At 50.3% G+C, this 22385-nt stretch overlaps 1 protein-coding gene across 1 annotated transcript in view; it reads right to left on the reverse strand.

The window, feature by feature from the left end:
• ptpn9a (protein tyrosine phosphatase non-receptor type 9a) overlaps positions 1-20655 on the reverse strand; it is a 154827-nt gene extending 134172 nt beyond the window's left edge. Inside the window, exon 1 of the mRNA XM_055662650.1 lies at positions 20541-20655. Coding sequence (XP_055518625.1) covers positions 20541-20573 — 33 coding nt within the window. The 5' untranslated portion in view covers positions 20574-20655. The remainder of the gene's footprint in view (positions 1-20540) is intronic.
• Between the last annotated feature and the right edge of the window lie 1730 nt (positions 20656-22385).

Raw genomic sequence — 22385 nt, forward strand, 5'->3', positions numbered from 1 at the left:
CCCTGTCTGCCACACACCTCTCACCTCCTCCACGCTGAAGCTGCAACCCCGGCTGACGTTCGGCACGGGCAACAGTGAAAATAAAAACCCGCGGGCAGCAGCGAACCCGTCTGCCAGTCAGTGCACGGAGCCTGTCAGTGGACGTTACACATGCTGCCCTGCCAGCAACGGGTGGACAAACTCGGAGTCTGCCCGGGCTGCTGCTCCCTCTCCACCGTTGCTCATTCACTGACCTCCTGAAGGAAGACTCCAATGTTCAAGCAGGGAAGTCACAGCATAGCTCCAGTTTACCCAAGTCAACAAACAAACGTCTCACTTAATACCGGTACCAAATCAGACATAACATGAAATTTGTCTTTTTAAGCCTTTTAGAGATACAGCCTGGAAACAGGCCCACAGTCTGCGCTGTCCAGCGATCACTCTGTAGACTAGCACTATCCCACACACGAGGGAGAATTTTGTTGTTTTTTTAACCAAAGCCAATTAACTTACAAACCTGTACGTCTTTGGAGTGTGGGAGGAAACCAGAGCACCCGGGGGAAACCCACGCAGTCACAGGGAGAACGTTCAACACCGTACAGACCGCACCTGTAGTCAGGATTAATCCTGGGTCTCTGGTGCTGTGGGGCAGCAACTCTACCGCTACGCCACCGTGCGGCCCCTATATTGTAATTCTTTCAAAAAAAGAAACAAAGTGCTGGAGTAACTCAGCAGGTCAGGCAGCATCTCTGGAGAAAATGGATAGTGATGTTTCGGGTGGATACCTTTCTTCAGTATCTGTGGAGAACATGGAAAGCAGCCATGTTCTCCCGAGATGCTGCATAACCCCGCTGAGTTACTCCAGCACTCTGTGCATTTTTTGTAAACCGGCATCTGCAGTTGTTTGCTTCTACATGGAATACTTCCAAGCACTTTCTGGCTTTATGTATTATTCACAGCACATTATTTTGCATCCTAAAAGCACAAGCTAAGCCTTCTGCCATCGGGTAAAATTAACCCGACATTCTGGAAGCTTCAACACATCGAATCTCTGTTCAGTTTAGTTTATTGTCACGTGTACCGAGGTACAGTGAAAAGCTTTTGTTGCGTGCTAACCAGTCAGTGGAAAGACAATACATGATAAGGGAATAACATTTAGTGCAAGATAAAGCCAGCAAAGTCTGATCAGAGATAGTCCGAGGGTCACCCATGATGTAGATTGTAGTTCAGGACTGCTGTCTGGTTGTGGTGGGACGGTTCAGTTGCCTGATAACAGCTGGGAAGAAACTGTCCCTGAATCTGGAGGTGTGCATTTTCACGCTTCTGCCCTAAACCTTCTGCCCGATGGGAGAGGGGAGAAGAGGGAGTGACCAGGGTGTGACGTCCTTGATTATGCTGCTGGCCTTGCCAAGGCAGCGTGAAGTGTAGATGGAGTCACTGGAAGGGTGTTTGCTTTGAAAGGGGCTCTGAAAGGTGGCAGAAAGAAGAATAACTGCTGGTCAGGCTGTCTTCCATTTCTCCGCAGATGCTGTCTGACCCACTCAGTTACTCCAGAACCAACATCTGCAGTTCCTTGTGCGTGAGGGAACTGCAGATGCTGGTTTATATCGAAGGTAGACACAAAATGCTGGGTCAGGCAGCATCTCTGGAGAAAAGGAATAGCTATGGGTTGGAATCCTTCTACAGACTGAAAGATAAAGAAGACCAGAACAAATCAGGGGCTGACAATGGATTATCTAAGGCAGGGTGGAGTCCATAATGGCCCATTGTTGGCTGGAGAAGATGTGTTAATGAAAGGGGTGCAACAATGTACACAGTTAAACTCGGAGGAGGACTGGAAGGGGCGAGGGAGTAGTGGGAGGGGAAATTACAGAAATCATTTATTCATCCCACGGAGTTGTGAGGTGGTCAGGCAAAATATGAGGTGCTGTTCCTCCAATTTGCCAGTGGTCCCACTCTATCTGTAGTTCAATAGACAACAGACAATAGGTGCAGGAGTAGGCCATTCGGCCCTTTGAGCCAGCACCGCCATTCAATGTGATCATGGCTGATCATCCCCAATCAGTACCCCGTTCCTGCCTTCTCCCCATCTCCCCTGACTCCGCTATTTTTAAGAGCCCTATCTAACTCTCTCTTGAAAGCATCCAGAGAACCTGCCTCCACCACCCTCTGAGGCAGAGAATTCCACGGACTCACCACTCTCTGTGAGAAAAAGTGTTTCCTCGTCTCTATTCTAAATGGCTTACTCCTTATTCTTAAACTGTGGCCCCTGGTTCTGGTCTCCCCCAACATCGGGAACATGTTTCATGCCTAGCGTGTCCAAGCCCTTAACAATCTTGTTTCTTTCAATGAGATATCCTCTCATCCTTCTAAACTCCAGTATACAAGCCCAGCTGCTCCATTCTCTCAGTTCTTTGTTCTCCAAAAATAACTGCTCTTTATTTTCAATTGAACAACAAAAAATTGCCCTCAAATAAAGACATCGGTCTGGACAATGGTCCCGATCTGAAACGTCACCTATCCATGATCTCCAGAGAGGCTGCCTGATCCGCTGAGTTACTTCAGTATTTTGTGTTGGCTGAAAAGCAAGAGTTCGTGGACAGCATCTTGTCCAGTGGTTGAAAATACTTGAGTTCAAGGAGCAGAATTAGACCATTCGATCCATCAAGCCTACTCTGCCATTCAATCACAGCCTGATCTACCTTTCCCACCAGCCCCATTCTCCTGCCTTCTTCCCATAACCCCCGACACCCGTACTGATCAAAAATCTAGCAATCTCCGCCTTTAAAATATCCATTGACGACCTCCACAGCCAAATGTGGCAATGAATTCCACAGATTCACCTCCCTCTGACTAATGAGCCTGTCCCATTTAGGCGACTCTTTAGGCGACTGCCAGGGATTAATTTTAATGGAATTCACCTACGAGAACCTACGACAGATTTTGAATGTTGAAAATTTTGCGCCAGTTGCCCAAAAAATCGCCTAAGTGGGACAAGCCCATAAAGATCCTCCTCCTCATCTTTCTAAATGACATGCTTTAGCTGGATCTAGCTTACTGTTAAACGTGTTGTTGTAAGTCTACACTCAGCATGCACTGCTCCTCACTGCAGCCTACTTATTGCCCATCCCTAATCGCCCTGAACAATGGGCCTCCTTCATTCAAGGTCACAGTAAATTAAGAGTGAATCATATTGCATGGGACTTGGAGTACGGGCTGATTGTGGAGTGAGGGCGCAGCAGTAGAGTTGCTGCCTGAGATCCAGGTTCTATCCTGACGACGGGTGGGATAAGACCCTTTTTCAGGCTGCTTGTTGTAGGCGGGGAAAAAGCTGGTAGAGAGGTAGGGGCAGGACAAAGCCCGGTAGGTGAAAGGTGGAAACAGGTGAGGGGCAGGGAGGGGGGGGGAGGGCGGCAAGGTGGCGCAGCACCAGACACCCGGGTTTGATCCCGATTACGTTGGTACGTTCTCCCTGTGACCGCGTGGGTTTTCTCTGGGTGCTCCGGTTTCCTCCCACACTACAAAGGCCTACAGGTTTGTAGATTAATTGGCTTTGGTAAAATTGTAAATTGTCCCTCCCTAGTGTGTGGGATGGTGCCAGTGTGCGGGGTGATCGCTGGTCGGGCTGGACACGGTGGGCCAAAGGGCCTGTTTCCTGTCTAAAGTCTACGTTCGAATGGTTCAGTGATGGAGGAGGAATTCAGGGTAGAATGTGGATGCTTGCCCTTTCCCACTTTGGTGGTAATGTTCAGACTTGACGAATGGAATAGGGAGCAGTAAATGGTGAAAATTCAAATCCGTTTTGGATTTCCAGCAACTTTTTTTTGTGCTTTTGTCGAGAGTCTGATCGAGTTGATCAGAGGGGAATGTCGGATGTCTCTTGGCTACAAGCAATGTCAAGGCAGCTTCCTGCTTGATGCCGCTGGCCCGCACCAGTGCTGCCTGGAAGACCAGATTTTACAGCCTTGTGTGCAGGAAGGAACTGCAGACGCTGGTTTAAACTGAAAATAGACACAAAAAGCTGGAGTAACTCAGGGGGTCAGACAGCATCTCTGGAGAGGAGGGAAAGGTGACATTTTTGGGTCGAGTGAAGAAGAGTCTCGACCAGAAATATCATCTATTCCTTCCCTCCAGAGATGGGGGCGGTGTTGTAGGTGGGGAGAAAGCCGCTGTTGGGCAGTGGGTCCACAACTCAGATTGTGAAATGAACCAGGCTGAAAATCTCAGTAGACACAAAAAGCTGCAGTAACTCCGCTGGTCAGATGGCATACGATATGATAGAACCTGCGATAAATAAAGTTCTATCGTAACGTATGCTGTCTGTCCCGCTGAGTTACTCCAGCTTTTTGTGTCTATCTTCTGAGGTTTTCAGCCAAATTCATTTCACAATCCCGATTATGGGTGCTGTCAGTACGAAGTTTGTACGTTCCCCCCGTGACCTGCGTGACTTTTCTCCGAGATCTTCGGTTTCCTCCCACATTCCATAGACACACAAGTTTGTAGGTGAATTGGCTTGGTGTAAATGTAAACATTGTCCCTGGTGTGTGTAGGACAGTGTTAATGTGCGGGAATCGCAGGTCGGCACGGATCCGGTGGGCCGAAGTTTCCATGCTGTATCTCTAAACTAAACTGAACTAAACTAAACTAAACAATCTGGGTTGTGAAGTCACCGCCCCCCGTTCTCCGGCAGCCTCTCGGCATTCTTCCAGCTTCGAGGTGTGGCGGGTTCTCAGGTGGCTGACGAAGCCAGAGTGGAAGGTGCAGCCACGTCCACAGACGGGTGGTGTGTGAGCACTGGCACACTCCTCCTCCACCTCTAGTGCAGGCTCCATCTACAGTGGTCTCACGAGAACAAGGGAGACTGGACAACACTCCAGTTTTGTGGGTTCGGGGGACTTTCTGGAGCAGCGGTGGAGTTGCTGCCTTACAGCGCCAGGGACCCGCGTTCGATCCTGACCACGGGTGCTGTCTGTACGGAGTTTGTACGTCTCCCTGTGGTCACACGGGTTTTCTCCGTGATCGTCGGTTTCCTCCCACACTCCAAAGACGTAGATGAGTCGGTTAATTGGCTCGGTGTCCGTGTAAATCGTTCCTAGTGTGTGTTGGGTAGCGTTAGTGTGCGGGGATTACTGGACGGGGCGGACTCAGTGGGCCAAAGGGCCTGTTTCCGCGCTGTATCTCTAAACTAAACTAAAATTATGAGATGCATAGGTAACCTATTTCCCAGGGTGGATGTCAAAGACTAGCATGTACAACTTTAAGGTGAAATAGGGGGCAAAGTTTAAGGGAGATGCACAGAGCAAGTTTTTTAAAAACAGAATGGTGGGGGCCAGGACGTGCTGCCAGGGGTGGGGGTGGAGGCAGATACAGCAGTGGCATTTAAGAGGGTTGTCGATAGGCACATGGAAATGCAGGGAATGGAGAGATCTGGATCGAATGCAGGCAGAGGAGACAGGCTTCATTTGGCATTGTGTTCGACACAGACATTGTGGTCGGACGGGACTGTTCCTGTGCTGTACTGTTCTATGTTATATGCATAGATGGGGTAGATAGTAATATTATGTCTGAACAGTCTGAAGAAGGGTCCTGGCCCGAAATGTCACCCATCCTTTTTCTCCAGAGGTGCTGCCTGATCCGCTGAGTTACTCCAGCACTTTGTGTCTATCTTTAGTAATATTGTGATTCTACCACCTCCTCTGGCAGTGAGTTCCAGAGATCAACCACTCTGTAAGAAAAACATTCCCCTCTGATCTCTCCGAAACATCCTCCATCTCAACTTAAACCTAAGCCCTCTTGTTTAAGACACCCTTGCCTGGGATTAAAAAGAGAAAAGGAAGTTTCGGACGGATCAGAGGTGAATGTTTCATACAGTGGCTGACATCTAGAACTTGCTGCCAGAGGTGGAGATGGAATCGGATATGATCACACAATTTAAAGGGCATCTAGATAACCACTTGAATATCCAAGGCATCAAAGGCCACAGACCTAATATAGGTTAATGGGACTAGTATAGATAAGTACAATGTTTGGCATAGATATAGTGGGCCGACAACTCAAGAACTTGAACCCACCCCTGTACATAGAACATTACAGAACAGGAACAGGCCATTCGGCCCACAATGTCCGTGCCGAACATGAAGCCAAGTTAAACTCATCAGCCTGCACATGATCCTCTATTCACTGCACTTCCAATTGCCTATCCAAAAGCCTTATAAACAACACTATTGTATCTGCCCCCACCACCACCACCACCCTGGGCAATGTGCTCCAAGCCCCATCACCCTCTGTATAAAAGAACCTGCCCTGTACGCCTCTAATACACTTTCCCTTTCTCACCTAGCTGTGCCTGTGTGGTGTTGGACATCTCCACACTGGGAAAAAGGTTCGGGCTGTCTACCCTATCTATGCCTCTCATTATTCTATATGCTTCTATCAAGTCTCTCCCCAACCTCCGAGATTGCGGAGAGCAGTAGCATTGTGACTTGGTATTCCAGAGCAGGCTTGGATAGAGTGGATGTGGAGAGGATGTTTCCACTAGTGGGAGAGTCTAGGATCAGAGGCCATAGCCTCAGAATAAAAGGATGTACCTTGTGAAAGGGCACGAGGAGGAATTTAGTCAGAGGGTGGAATTCATTGCCACAGACGGCTGTGGAGGCCATCAATGGATATTTTTAAGGTGGAGATTGAAAGATTCTTGATTAACACGGGTGTCATGGGTTATGGGGAGCAGGCAGGAGAATGGGGTTATGAGGGAAAGATAGATCAGCCATTATAGAAACATAGAAAATAGGTGCAGGAGTAGGCCATTCGGCCCTTCGAGCCTGCACCGCCATTCAATATGATCATGGCTGATCACCCAACTCAGTATCCTGTACCTGCCTTCTCTCCATACCCACTGATCCCTTTAGCCACAAGGGCCACATCTAACTCCCTCTTAAATATAGCCAATGAACTGGCCTCAACTACCTTCTGTGGCAGAGAATTCCACAGATTCACCACTCTCTGTGTTATTGAATGGAGGAGTAGACGTGATGGGCCGAATGGCCTAATTCTGCTCCTAGAACTTAAGAACATGAACACCTCCCCTCTTCGCTCTCCACATCAGTGACAGCAACGACTCCAAAGAGAAAAACAAAATCATTAATGCGACAGCTCGCCTGAACTGCCCAACATGGCTTCCTGAAATGGAGAATGTGTTGTGGTTCACAGCAAATAGTCTCCACTGAAATTACTCATCACTGGGCAGGAAGCGCTTTTTAAAAATTGTTTTACAAAATGAAAAAACGGTTCGCAATTTTCACTCGCGCTGCCTGGGCCGAAAATGAAGTTTCTGACAACATCTTGTGAACTGAGGCGCGGAGAAACAGTCTCAAACGGGAAGCTGGAGGGAGAAACTCTCTCCCCAAGTAAAACTGAAAGTGTGAACCAGCTGCTGAGTGTGTGCGTGACACTCGGGCAAGCCGTCTGGTCAGACGGAGCTGCCTGCAGTGTTTATTCTGCCAGTCACAGGGTCTCTATTAATTAGAGACACACCACAGGGTGTCCACTGCTACCCAGCCACCAGTCCTCGCTCCACTCCCCACGTCCAAGCCTGAGATACGTTCGTCAAATAACATACAACCCTTTCATATCCTCTTTACTCAACCAAAGCCCTGTAGCTAAAGGGCTCTTTCCGCCCCTTACCTTCGAATAAACACACACCTAAACATACATGGGGTCAGGCACACAGCACAGAAACTGCCCAGTCCACCCAACTCTGAAGATGGGTCTCGACCCGAAACGTCACCCATTCCGTCTCTCTGCCTGTCCCGCTGAGTTACTCCAGTATTTTGTATCTATCTTCAACCCAACTCATGAGTCTGAAGCCCTCGACCCAAAATGTCACCTACCCCTGTTCTTCAGAGATGCTGCCTGACCCGCTGAGTTACTCCAGCACTGTGTGTCTTTATAGGTTTACAGTGTGTTGGTATTGCTGGCAACTGTATTACACTATTCATCCATCATGTGAAAAGAAAAATAATAAAAGTGTAGACACATGGAACTGTCTATTTCCATCCAAAATACACATCAAAGCTAGTCCCATTGGTATCCCCTTAAACCTTTCCGACCAATGCCCCTGTCCAAATGTCTTAAAATGTCATTATAGAACCTGCTTAACTACTTCCTCAAGCATCTTGTTCCATGTACCGACTACGCTGTATGTGAAAAAGTTGTCCCTCAGGGTTCCTAGTAAATCTTTCCTCTTACACCTTAAATGCTCTGGTTCTTGATTCCTCGACCCTGGGAAAAGTCTACGTGTGTTCCCCCATCTCTGCCCTTAGAGAGGTGACAATGTGCAATGTACATCACCCAACCTTCTGTGCTACTGAGTCTACCTTGCTTTCTCGCTCTCTGTCTGAAGAAGGGTTCCAGGTCTGAAAGTGTAGGAAGAAACTGCAGATGCCAGTTTATACCGAAGATCGGCGTAAAATGCTGGGGTAACTCAGCAGGTCAGGCAGCATCTCTGGAGGAAAGGAAGGTGACGTTTCGGATCAAAACCCTTTTGCAAACTGGGTTTAAAGAAGGGTTCCAATCAGAAATGTCACCTATTCCTTTTCTCCATGTATGTTGTCTGACCCTCTGAGTTACTCCAGCACTTTGTGTCTATTCTCAAGTTCAAGTTTAAGTGAGTTTATTGTCACGTGTCCCTGATAGGACAATGAAATTCTTGCTTTGCTTCAGCACACAGAACATAGTAGGCATTTACTACAAAACAGATCAGTGTGTCCATATACCATAATATAAATATATACACACATGAATAAATAAACTGATAAAGTGCAAATAACAGATAATGGGTTATTAATAATCAGAGTTTTGTCCAAGCCAGGTTTAATAGCCTGATGGCTTGTGGGGAAATAGCTATGTCTAAAATGTCAACTGTTTCTCTGTCCACCCCCTGGCCTGCTCAGTTGCTGCAGCAAGCCTCAGCTGCAAATCATAAGGAATTGGTGTGGAATTAGGCCATTCGGCCCATCATGTCTACTCTCCCTCACAACCCCATTCTCTTGTCTTCTCCCCATAACCTCTGACACCCGCACCTCAAGAATCTATCTATCTCTGCCTTAAAAATATCCGCTGAATGTACTCCGACTGCACCATTCTCCCCTCACGCAGTGTGGTCAAGGCTGTATCCTCCTGTCTGGAACCGCCACCCCCCTCCGACAACCAGCTCTAATGGGCTCTACACTGTATAGAATCATATAGCATGGAAACAGGCCCTTCAGCCCAACTCGTGCATGTCCACCAAGATGCCACGTCTAAGCTAGTCCCACCTGCCCCCGTTTGACCCATGTCCCTCTCAACCGGTCCTATCCATGTACAGTGTCTTTTAAATGCTGTTATGGTGCCTGCCTCAACTACCTCCTCTGGCAGCTTGTTCCATACACCCATGTACCATGTCATAGGTAGTCAGCCCTAGGTAACAGATGAAGTTGGCCTCATTTCAAGTGGTCGGCTTGCTGAAGCAATGATTTTGCAGAGGCTCCTGGGCTACAAATGACCTGACTCATGGAATCCTCACTTTGTGCAAATTCTCCCACACCCATTTTTTCCCTGCATTTTTCAAGCGAGTAATGGTCAAATGTTTCACAGCACTCAATTACGAGGGAAAACGGGATAGATTCCATTAGTTTATTCATGAGTAATTATTCAATGAAATGAAAGATTTAAAGATTTACATCTAGAAACAGCTTTCTCCCCCCCCCTCTCTCCCCCCCCCCCCAAATCAGCCCGAAGGGTCTTGGACGAAAATGCAAAACGCAACCTATCCATGTTCTCCAGGGATGCTCCCTGACCAGCTGAGATACTCCAGCGCTTTAAGTCCTTCGCTGTAAACCAGCATCTGCAGTGCCTTGTTTTTACTCTTACAGCAAGTGCATGTTCAACCATGGTGCAGCGAAGCAGTAGAGTTACTGCCTTACAGCACAAGAGACCCGGGTTCGATCTGACCCACGTTCTAGTGACATGCCCTTGGTCACTAATACTGTAGCAGTAAAGTTATGGTGACAAGCAACCAGTCCTGTAAAGTAAAGTGTGGCATCACGGTGGCGCAGCGGTAGAGTTGCCGATTTACAGTGACTGACGGGGACTCAGGTTCAATCCTGACTACGGATGCTGCCTGTATGGAGTTTGTACCTTCTCATCGTGACCACGTGGGTTTTCTCCAGGTGATCCAGTTTCCTCCCACACCCCAAAGACGTGCAGATTTGCATGTGAATTGGTTTGGTAAAATTGTAAATTGTCCCAAGTTTTAGTGCGCGGTGATCTTTGGTCAGCACGGCCACAGTGGGCAGAAGGGCCTGTGTTCCGGGCTGTATCTCTAACTAAGCGAAGCAATATAATACGTCACTTGGATGGTTGTGACTGGAGGAGAAATCGGCTTCACAGGTAGGTCCCGGGTAGCTGACGCAGGGACTGCCTACACTGTGAGCCCATATGAGGTTGAGTTTAATTTAGAGATACAGTGCGGAAACAGGCCCTTCAGCCTATTGAGTTTGCGCTGACCAGCAATCCCTGCACACTAACACTATCCTATACACACTAGGGACAATTTACAATTATACCGGGCCAATTAACCTACAAACCTGAACGTCTTTGGAGTGTGGGAGGAAACGGGAGATCCCGGGGAAAACCCACGCAGGTCATGGGAAGCTTGTACAAACTCCGTACAAGCAGCGCTCACAGTGTGGATCGAACCCGGGTCTCGGCCGCTGTAAGGCAGCAACTCTAACGCTACGCCACCGTGACGCCCACATCCTGTTACCAATTACTTCATATCCATCGATCCAATTTATTTTACCGAGGAAAATAGATCCTTCCTTTTTGCTTTGGTCTGGATCTTTTAGAATTTTATAAACCTTAAATAAATGTCCTATCAACTCATTCTGAGTGGATAGGGTCCACAATGAGCTATTTCCTTGAAAGGCCACCAAGTGCTGGAGTAACTCAGCGGGTCAGACAACATTTTGAAGAGATTTTTGCAGGTCTGGGTCAGACAACATCTCTAGAGAAGGTGGACAGGCGATTTGGGTCGGGACCGTTCTTCAGACACGTGCCCGTATATTTACACGGTAGTTTAAAGAATGGTCCCGACCCGCTGAGTTACTCCAGCACTCTGTGAAACTTCACCTAACCATGTTCTCCAGAGATGCTGCCTGACCCGCGTGAGTTACTCCAGCACTTTGTGTCCTTTTGTGTATTAACCGGTATCTGCAGTTCCTTGCCTCCACATATCTATGACGTCCGCACCTTCATCCACAATGGCTCATCGCTCAAGATAGTTAACTGCTTTAGAATATCCTCTTCCTTGGCTGTGAGGGGAGTTGTGTTTGGGGATGGAAGCTGTTCTGGACAGGGCTTGGCCCACGTTGTCCAAGTACTGACCTTTACAACAAGCTACAATTTTCCAGGTGACTCAACAAGAAGGCATTTTGCTCCGGTTGCCAGCACTCCCCAATAAAACCAACAGTGCTGGGATGAGTCATGGTGAGAAAGGCTGGGTTGTCCACACTTGGTTGATAATTAATCTTTGTGCACCTCGGATCCTCGCATTGAAAAATGTGTAGGAAGGAACTGCAGGATGCTGGTTTACTCCGAAGATAGACACAAAATGCTGGAGTGGCTCAGCGGCATCTCTGGAGAGAAGGAGTGGGTGACGTTTTAGAAGAGGAGTATCGACCTGAAACGTCGCCCATTCCTTCTCTCCAGAGATACTGCCTGTCCCGCTAAGTTGCTCCAGCATTTTGTGTCTACCTTCATTGAGAAATAAGCAACAGGCAGGACATAAAACCCACAGGTTGAAGGTGGAAGATGGCACGACGGTTGAAGGTAGCCGGGCGAGGAGCAGGGCAACAGGATGGCCAGACGGAGGCAATGTCTGCAACAGGTCTTTATGGCCAGCTGTAGTTGGTAATGGGCAATGGTGCCAACACCTGGTGACTTGGTGACTCTTCTATAGGGACCCCGTGGGCTGTTTCTATGCCACAGTCAAACAGGCAGCTGAAGAAACACAATCTGCCACAGGCAATGATGGTCCAATTCTACATGGCCATCGTAGAGTCTGTCCTCACCTTCTCCATCATGGTCTGGTTTGGCTCAGCCACCAAGCACGACATCCGGAGGCTGCAGCGAATCGTCCGATCAGCTGAGAAGGTTGTTGGCTGCAACTTTCCCTCCATTGACAAACTGTGCACTGCAAGGGCCAGGAAGCGAGCGGGCAAGATCATCTCTGACCCCTGTCACCCTGGCCACAAACTCTTTGAATCACTTCTCTCTGGAAGGCGACTCCGGACAGTCAAACTCGCCACAGCCAGACATAAAAACAGCTTTTTTCCACGAGCAGTAGCTCTACTCAATAACCCAAATATCTGTAGCCTCCTTTTGCTCTGGAATTTTATTTCATTCACCTGTTTAAACTATAATGTTTTATTATTAATGTTTTAAAGTTTTATGTTTCATTCTTAATTGTTAACTGTATGTCATGTTGTTGCTTGCGAGCGGAGCACCAAGGCAAATTCCTTGTATGTGTACATACTTGACCAATAAACTTGTTCGTTCATTAATTCATTATGTACTATGAACTAATAAATACTTCATTGTCACATGTGATGTCACAGTGAAATTCTTTGTTTGCGAACGCAAGGTATGCAAATATTCGCCAATAAAGATTGTTAAGGGCTTGGACACACTAGAGGCAGGAAACGTGTTCCCGATGTTGGGGGAGTCCAGAACCAGGGGCCACAGTTTAAGAATAAGGGGTAAGCCATTTAGAACGGAGACGAGGAAACACTTTTTCTCACAGAGAGCGTGGCGAGTCTGTGGAGGTAGACAAAATGCTGGAGAAAGGCAGCGGGTGCAGCAGCATCTATGGAGCAAAGGAAATAGGCAACGTTTTGGGCCGAAACCCTTCTTCAGGTGAGTCTGTGGAATTCTCTGCCTCAGGCAGGTTCTCTGGATGCTTTCAAGAGAGAGCTAGATAGGGCTCTTAAAAATAGCGGAGTCAGGGGATTATGGGGAGAAGGCAGGAATGGGGTACTGGTTGTGGATGATCAGCCATGATCACATTGAATGGCAGTGCTGGCTCGAAGGGCCGAATGGCCTACTCCTGCACCTATTGTCATTTGTCTCTAAAGGGTGCTTACAAAGTACCACCTTTGTTCCTCCCCCCCTCCCCACGTCGGGTCCTCCATGGTCCATTGTTCCATCCGGGGATTGCACTAAGCAATAAACTTACTGGTCTGTATGCAAGAAAATAATCTCACTGCACCTTGGCACACGCGCTAATTAAGGAACCATTGAAACCATTGGACCATTAAATCTCAGCATTACACCCGAGTTCACAATCTCAGCATCTAGTTAGATTCAGCTTCTAGGGCTAATGGAATCGAGGGATATGGGGGATAAGCAGGAACGGGGTGATCAGCCATGATCATATTGAATGGCGGTGCTGGCTCAAAGGGCCGAAAGGCCTGCTCCTGCACCTATTGTCTATGTGTCTATGTTTCTGCATGGACAATGCCCTCATGCCACCGCACCCTTTATATTCAGTGACTAGAAGTCCCAGAATGTTGGAACTGATTTATCATTGAACACATTGCAATGATTGATCAATGCTACCTAGTTTGTGAGGTGCAGATCATCCTGCAATCAATAGCACGCAGGATATCTGTGACTGTTGCAAATCTGTTTTGAAGAGAAGGAGGGGGTCAGTTTAACATCGACTGACACTAGTCCGCTCGGCAGACACGTCCGACAGTCTATCACTCCGGGTTCTGACACTTCCTCACAATCCACAGCATTGATCAATGGCTGACCTTGAAGGGAGAAGCCATCAATATCTGTCAGCGCTGGACAGAAGGGGGAAAGGAAAAGGTTCTGAATACACTGGATGTATTCAAGAGAGTTGAATATAGCTCTTAGGGCTAATGGAACCAAGGGATATGGGGGGAAAGCTGAAATATGAATGGTGGTGCTGGCTCGAAGGGCCGAATGGCCTACTCCTGCACCTCCTATGTTTCTATGGCCACCAACTCCAGCCCAGTCTTCACTTGCCAAAGCATCCAGCAGGAACACATTTTTTCTTGATCTTCGTCGCCTTTGATCCCTCTTTGCCACACCTTACCCTTCCATATCTCTGTGTCTCCCTCTCTCCTGACTCAGTCTGAAGAAGAGTCTTGACCCAAAACGTCACCCATTCCTTCTACCCAGAGAAGCTGCCTGTCCTGTTGAGTTACTTCCGCAATTTGTGTCCATCTTCCAGTAAACCAGCATCTGCAGTTCCTTCCTACACATCCAGCAGGAATGACTTCTTCATGAGATCTTCATCCCTCAATCCTCGAGGACAGGTAACAACATTCGAGTAGTGAAAGGCCTGGATAGAGTGGATTTGGAGAGGATGATTCCACTGGTGGAAGAGTCTAGGACCAGAGGACGTAAGCTCAGAATAAAAGGACATACCCTTAGCAAGGAGATGAGGAGGAACTTCTTTAGTCAGAGGGTGGTGCATATGTGGAATTCCTTGGAATTCCACAGATGCACCACCCTCCGACTAAAGAAATTCCTCCTCACGACTGACGTTCGTGGAAGTCGTCAATGGATGGTGGGGACAGACAGATTCTTGATTAGTACGGGTGTCGGGGTTATGGGGCGAAGGCAGGAGAATGGGGTTGAGAGGGATAGATAGATCAGCCATGATTGAATGGTGGAGTAGACTTGATGGGCTGAACTTATGAACACCCCTCCACAATAACTCTGTAAAGAGGCTATCAAACAGGCCACTGGTGGCCTGCAAGGATGCGTTCTCAGTGTTCCCGCGATACCCCCTTTACACTCACGACTGTACGACCAGATTCGGCTCCAATACAGTCTACGGGTTTGCAGCTGGCACCACTGCAGATCGCGAACAATGACGAGACAGAGGACAGGAAGGACATAGAGAGCTTAGTGACATGCTGCCAGGACAATACCCTCTCCTACAGGTAGCTAGTTGCAAAACAAAGAAATGCAGATGCTGGTTTATACCAAAGATAGAGACAAAGTGCTGGAGTAACTCAATGAGTTAGGCAGCATCATTAGACTTTAGGCTTAATAGAAACACAGAAAATAGGTGCAGGAGTAGGCATTCGGCCCTACGAGCCTGCACCGCCATTCAATATGATCATGGCTGATCATCCACCTCAGTATCCTCAGTATCCTGTACCTGCCAAGGGCCACATCTAACTCCCCATAGCCAATGAACCCCAACTACTTTCTGTTAGCCATTCCAGAAGGGCCACTCTCTGTGTGAAAACTCATCTGTCCTAAAATAGATTTCCCCCTTATCCTTAAACTGTGACCCCCTGTGGCTGGACTTCCCCAATATCAGGAACAATCTTCCTGCATCTAGCCTGTCCAACCCCTTAAGAATCTTGTAAGTTTCTATAAGATCCCCCCTCAATCTTCTAAATTCTAGCGAGTGCAAACCAAGTCTATCCAGTCTTTCTTCATATGAAAGTCCTGCCATCCCAGGAATCAGTCTGGTGCACCTTCTCTGTACTCCCTCTATGGCACGATTCTTTATAGATACAGTGCAGATACAGCCCCTTCAGCCATCCAAGTCCGCGCCGACCAGCGATCACCCCGTACACTAACACCATCCTGCACACTCGGGACAATTTACAATTTTACTGAAGCCAATTAACCTACAAACTTGTACAACTTGATCATGATCAGCCATGATCACATTGAATGGCTCGAAGGGCCGAATGGCCTACTCCTGCACCTATTGTCTATTATCTTTGGCATGTGGGAGACCTGGAGAAAACCCACGTGGTCACAGGGAGGATGTACAAACTCCGTACCGACAGCGCCTGTAGTCAGGATCGAACCTGGGTCAGTGGCGCTGTAAGGCAGCAACTTTACCGCTGCACCACTGTGCCACCATGGAAGAAGGACAGGTGATGTTGCGGTTCGAGACTCTTCTTCAGCTAGTTATTGACTTCAGGAAGTGTGGTGGAGTACATGCCTTAATCAGCGACCACGGAGAGCATTAATGTTACCAATGATCTGTCGTTGATCTGTCTGGACCAACCACGTTGATGTGACAGCCAAGATGGCCCTGCTTCCTGAGGAGTCTGAGGAAACTCAGACACTCCAGTGATACTTACAAACTTCCACAGATGCACATTGAAAGCTTACTGTCGGGTAGCTTCACAGCTTGGTCTGGGAACAGCTCTGCCCAATACCATTAGAAATGGCAGAGAATAATTGTAGATGTAGCCCAGTCCATCACACAAGCCAGACTTCCCACAGCTGACTCCATCTACAATTCACACTGACTCGGAAAAAGTCAACGTAATCAAAAACGTATTTCACCCCAGTCATTCCTTAATCTCCCTGTTACCGTCTGGCAGAAGATCAATACTTCAATACTGCTTTATTTGCCACACGTGTGACTGCAAAGTGAACTTCATTTTGCATATATTACACGTGCGGGCGCCGACATTTTGGGGAGCATTATTCAAAGTCCAAATTCCAGTCGGCCGACACGCTCGTGAACTGAATCAGTTGCCGTCTCCTCTCGTCGCCCGGCTATATTTGTGTCCCAGGGGTGCCTTCTGCGGCCGACCTTGAAAACGCTGAAGGCGTTACCTCGTTCACACTCCTACCGGCCCTTGCTCCTCACAGCCGACGTCTCCAGTTCCCTCCCGGTTATGCCGTCTGACCAGCGTTCGGGAGGGTCAGCGGTCCCACCAACCGCCGGACCCGCTGACCAACAAGACTTTGGGCGGGTTCCCGGACCCACTGACCGCTGAGCACCTCCAGGACCCTCAGATCGGCCGACATGGGGTTACTGGCCATCCCGCGGTCTAGGCATAAGCCCAGGGGCGACCGCGCCTTTGCAGTTGCAGCTCCGAGACTGGGGAACAGCATCCCCTCTTCCCATCAGAACTGCCCCCTCCATCAACTCTTTTAAGTCGAGATCTTTACTCTCAAGCCTTTCTTGACGTCCTCTGAGGGAGGGCTATATGTATGTACTTAATCTATGAACCAATGTTGTATAACGTTAGTACCTCTACCAATGTAAAGCACTTTGGTCAACGAGAGTTGTTTTTTAAATGTACTATAAGAATAAAAGTGACTTGACTTCACCCTTTGGACGGGTCTCTCAGCCGCGACACCTCGAGAAAGCATCCGCCGTGTGGCACAGTCACGGATGACACATTTTTGATAGCGTGCACCACCAGACTCAGGAATAGATCCTACCCCTCTGCCTGATAACATGGTCTTCCCATTGCAGACATTGGACTTTGTCTGAGGCACTGATGCACCAAAATGCTGGGGCATATACTCTGCATCTTCCTCTTGGCTCTATCTATTATACTTGAGTTTGACCTGATTGTGCACGGCATGTCTGACCGGTTTGGATAGCGGGCAGAACAAATACATGTGACAATAATAAACCAAAACCCTCGGTTGCATCTCCTCAGTGTGAAGACAACGCCACCTCAACGCAAGCAAGAAACAAACCTCAGCCGTAAGGCTACATCTGTGGAGGGAACCGGACAATTGACATTTTGGGACAAGACCCGTCATCTAGACCCGAGACATCACCCATCCTTTTTCTACAGAAATGCTGCCCGACCCGCTGAGTTCCTCCAGCACTTTGTGTCAAACTTTGGCATGAACCAGCATCTGCAGTTCCTTTCTACACACCCGATCTAAAAGCCTCCTGAATCCCATCACACCTGCCTCCACCACTACGCCTGGCAGGACAGTGGAGGCAGATAGGACAGTCTTGCACCCCCACTAAATGTCCTGCTCCTCAGCTGACACTGACTGCCAGGCAACAGTGTGGAAACATGTTGCAGAAAGTGTAGATTTAGTTAGAATAACAGAGGGTGAGGAAGTGAAACTGGAGCCTGAAGGCATTAGTGCTCTCGAAGGATGTTTGAATTAATTGTACGCTTGTGAAATTAGAAACATAGAAACAAAGAAAATAGGTGCAGGTGTATGCCATTCGGCCCTTCAAGCCTATGGTCATGGCTGATCACCCAAATTCAGTACCCTGTTATGGCTTTTTTCCCCATATCCCTTGATCCCCTTAGTCCAAAGAGCTAAATCTAAGGGCCTGTCCCACTTGGCGATTTTTGTCAGCGACCGCCAGCGTCATATCATGGTCGCCAAAAGATTTTGAACATTTCAAAATCCAGGCCCTTAAGTGGGACAGGCCCTTTTACTCTCTCTTGAAAACTAGGTCAATGTTAGTACTAAGGAATCAGGAGAGCAAACAGTCTGACCATCAGCCTATTTAACACTACCACCTCCAAATGAGCTCCAAACTACAGAGACTTATGGGCCGTCCCACTTAGGTGATTTTCCCGGCGACTGCCAGCGACTATCATGGTCGTGGCAGGTCGCCAAAATAATTCAGTGGCCGGTACCCGTAGGTAGTCGCCAATGGAATTCACCAAAGTCAGCACCGTCGACAACCTACCTAACCCTGGCGACAACATACGACAAGCCGACTGTTGCTAAAGAGTTTTGAACATTTCAAAATCCAGCGGAGACCAGAAAAACGCTACGATTCTTTGGGCGACTGAGGAGACTACTCACGATCGTACAGGCAACACCCCAGCGACCATGTGGTGACAGCCTAGTCGCCTGTAGTAACCTAAAAAAAATCGCCTTAGTGGGAAAGGGGCATTAGGGGGCATTGTTTAGGAAGGAACTGCAGATGCTGGTTTAAAGCAAAGATAGATACAAAATGCTGGAGTAACTCAACGGGAATGACAACATCTCTGGAGAAAAGAAATTGGTGACGTTTCAGGTCGAGACCCTTCTTCAGACTCAACCCGAAACATCACCTATCCTTTCCCCCAGAGATGCTGTCTGACTCGCAAACTGTGTATCTTGCGGGGCATTGTTTTTGTATTTGTTCTATGATATATATCCATATATCGTGCTGCTGCAAGTAACAATTTCATTGTTCCGTTTCGGGACATATGACAATAAAACACTCTTGACTCTCTTGCCGAAGGGTCTCAACTGGAAACTATGTCTTCCACAGAAGCTGTCTGACCCGTTGGTTTACTCCAGCACTGTGTGACTTTTTTTCTTCTAAACCAGCATCTGCAGTTCCTTGAGTCTACGGCTCCCAGGGACAGCAATGTGATTGGGTAACGCGTGCGAGAGAAGTTGGTTGAGAAAGATCTGGTGCGCAACAAAGCCAGAGGTAGGAAAGAACTGCAGAAAGAAGTCAGAGGTAGTTCCGTATCGTTCAAGATGCCACGATAAGACCGACTACCTCATGAGGATCAAAGAGCACATCTCACCACACCACCGCCCACACGGAAAGTCACTTGGGAATCCCAGCTCAAAACTTTGTATCCACGATGGAGCCCAAAGATCTTAGAGCGATAAGATCTTTGATGGATCCTAAGCCTGACGACTCTTTGTGTGTGAGTCACAGAAGTGGAGTGGATTTTAAATAAACCAGAACAAAAAAATATTACGATATAGATAGTTCTTTCATTTACGAAGATTTCTGTCACTTGATTACCGAATGTCTCTATAACTTTGTACAATAATGATCAAGCTACCATGGTGGCATTTTTCTGAGCGAACAAATGGATTCTGCAGGAAATGCCTTTTCAATTTCAGTACAAACACCGGCCAGCCACACGTACGGTCCACTCCCTCCATCAACCCAGAGCCGGAAAACAACCAGGTGGAGGGAGAGGCTATGGGATGGTTGGGGGAGAGGGTACGAGGGGGTGAGGCAGTTTGAGGGTATGGGGTGGTGGGGGGGGAGCCTATAAGAGGGGAGGGGGGAGAAGGTATAAGAGGGGAGGAGGAGAAGGTAAGTAGGGAGATGAGGAAAGTGAGGGGATAGAGGAGGGGGAGAAGATGGAGGGAGCCTAGACTAAGGAGGGGGAGGAGGGGAAGGCAGGAGAGGGGATGGGAGGGGTGGATGGGAGGGGTGGAGGGGTGGGGGGGAGTAAGGGGAGACCTAGGATAAAGTGAGGGTGGAGGCAGGGGAAGAGGAGGGGAGAGGATGGGAGGGGGGACTCGAGAGGGAGTGAGGGGATAGAGGGGAGGGAGAGGATGGAGGGGGACTAGAGGAGAGGAGAGTGAGGGAGGGGAGAGGGAGTGAGGGGGAGTGAGAGGGAAGGGAGAAGGGTATGGAAAGTGATGGGATAGAGGGAGAGGGAGAGGAATAGTAGGGAGAGTGAGGGGGGAGGCAGGGGGGGGGATGGGAGTGGGAGGGAGTGAGTGGGAGGGGAGGGGAAGTGGAGGGTAGAGGGTGGAGGGGTAAGTAGAAGGGAGACTAGAGGAGAGAGTAGAGGGAGTGAAGGAGAGTGTAGTGAGGTGGGGGGTTGGTGTTGGTGTTAGCGGGGGCCGGGCCTGTGAGAGGAGCCGCCGGGAGGTCGGGTCGGGTCGGGCCCGTCTCCCCCGGCCGGGGCCCGCCTGTCGGGCTGTGGGGGAGCCGGGTCTGTCTCTCTCCCTCCCCCTGCCCCCCCGGGGCCGCCGCTTCTTCCTACCTGCTCCTCCTCGGCCGTCAGCTCCGCCGCCATCCTCACTCACTCCTCGCTGTCAGCTCTGGCTGCGGCGCCGGCAGCTCCTCCCGTCCCGTCCGCCGGCCAGGCCCTCCCCCTCCCTCCCCCCCTCACTCACTCCCTGCCTCCTTCCTCCTTCTCTCCTCTCACCCTCCCGTCTCGTCGTCCCCCGCCGCCGCCGCAACAATGGCTCGCCCCCAGCAGGCGGGTCAATGCCGGCCCTGTCCCCTCCCCCTCCCTCTCCTCTCTCCTCCCCCCTCTCCCCCTCCTCCTCTCCTCTCCTACCCCCCCCTCCTCCTCTTTTCCCCCCCCCTTTCCTCTTCCCCCCCTCCTTTTCCTCGCTCTCCCCCCCTCTCCTTCTGCCCTGCTTGCCCCCCCTCCTCTCCTCTTCCCCCCTCTCCCCCTCTCTCCCCCTCCTCCCTCTTCTTCCCCCCCCCCTCTCTTTCCCCCCCCTTCCTCTTCTCCTTTCATCCTTATGCGGTCTACCTCCTCTTCCCCCCCTCCTCTTCCTCCCTCCCTCTCCCTCTTTCCCCTTTCGCCCTCTCCCCCTCCTCTTCTCCCCCCTCCCTCTCCCCCCCCTCCTTCCTCCTCCCTTCTCTCCTCTCTCTCCTCTCCCCCCCTGCCCTCTTTCCCCCCCACCCCCTCCCTCGTTTCCCCCCCTCCCAGCCCTTCCATCTTCCCCGCGCTCGTCTCCTTTCTCCCTTTTCTCTCGGGCTCCTTCCTCTCTCTCCTCTTCTCCCCCCTCCCCGGCCCCTTCCCTCTTCCCTCCCTCCCTCTTCCCCTCTCCTCTTTCCCCCCCTCTTTCTCTTCCCCCCCCTTCCTCTTCCCCCCTCCCTCAGTAGTTCTCCCCCCCTCTCCCTCTTCCCCCGCCTCTCCCCTTCCTCTTCCCCCCCCCCCCGAGTCCCTCTTCCCCCTCCTCTCCTCTTTCCCCCCATCTCCCTCCTCTTCCCCCCTCTCCTCTCGGGCCCTCTGCTCTCGGTTCCCCCCCCTCCTCTCCCTCTTCCCCCCCCTCCTCCCTTTTCCCCCCCTCCCTCTTTTCCCCCCTCTCCTCTTCCCCTCCCCTCTCCTTTCCCCCCCCCTCTCTTCCTCCTCACCCCGTCCTCGTTTCTCTCTCCCCCCTCCTCCTTCGTATCCGCCCTTCCCTCCTCTTCTCCTCCCTCTCCCCCCTCCCTCTCCCTCCGCCCCCCTCGCCCTCCCCCGCTCTCCTTCCTCTTCCCCTCCTCCCTCTTTCCCCCCTCCCTCTTCCCCCCCCTCTCCTCTCTCCCCCCCCTCTCCTCTTCCCCCCCTCCTCGCTCTCCCCCCTCCTCCTCTCCCCCCCTCCTCCCCCCTCTCCTCCCCCCCCCTCTCCTCTTCCCCCCTCTCCTCTTCCCCCCCTCTCACCCTCTTCCCCCCTCTCCTCTTCCCCCCTCCCTCTTCCCCCCCCCTCCCTCTTCCCCCCCCTCTCCTCTTCCCCCCCTCTCCTCTCTCCCCCCCTCTCCTCTACCCCCCCCTCCCCCACCCCTCTCCTCTTCCCCCCCTTCCCTCTTCCCCCCCTCTCCTCTTCCCCCCCTCTCCTCTTCTCTTCCCCTTTCCTCTTCCCCCCCTCTCCTCTTTCCCCCCTCTCCTCTCCCCCCCCTCCTCTTCTCCCCCCTCCTCTTCTCTCTCTCCCCCCGCTTCTCCCTCTTCCTTCTTCCCCCCCCTCCTCTCTTCCCCCTCCTCTTTCCCCCCCTCACCCCCCCCCCTCGTTTCTCTCCTCCCCATCCCTCCCTCCTTTCTCCCCTCCCTCCTCTTCTCCTCTCTCCCTCCCCTCCTCTCCTCCTCCCCCTCTCCCTCTTCCCCCCCTCCTCTGTC

The sequence above is a fragment of the Leucoraja erinacea genome, chromosome 36 (assembly GCF_028641065.1).
Source record: "Leucoraja erinacea ecotype New England chromosome 36, Leri_hhj_1, whole genome shotgun sequence".
Lineage (NCBI taxonomy): Eukaryota > Metazoa > Chordata > Chondrichthyes > Rajiformes > Rajidae > Leucoraja > Leucoraja erinaceus.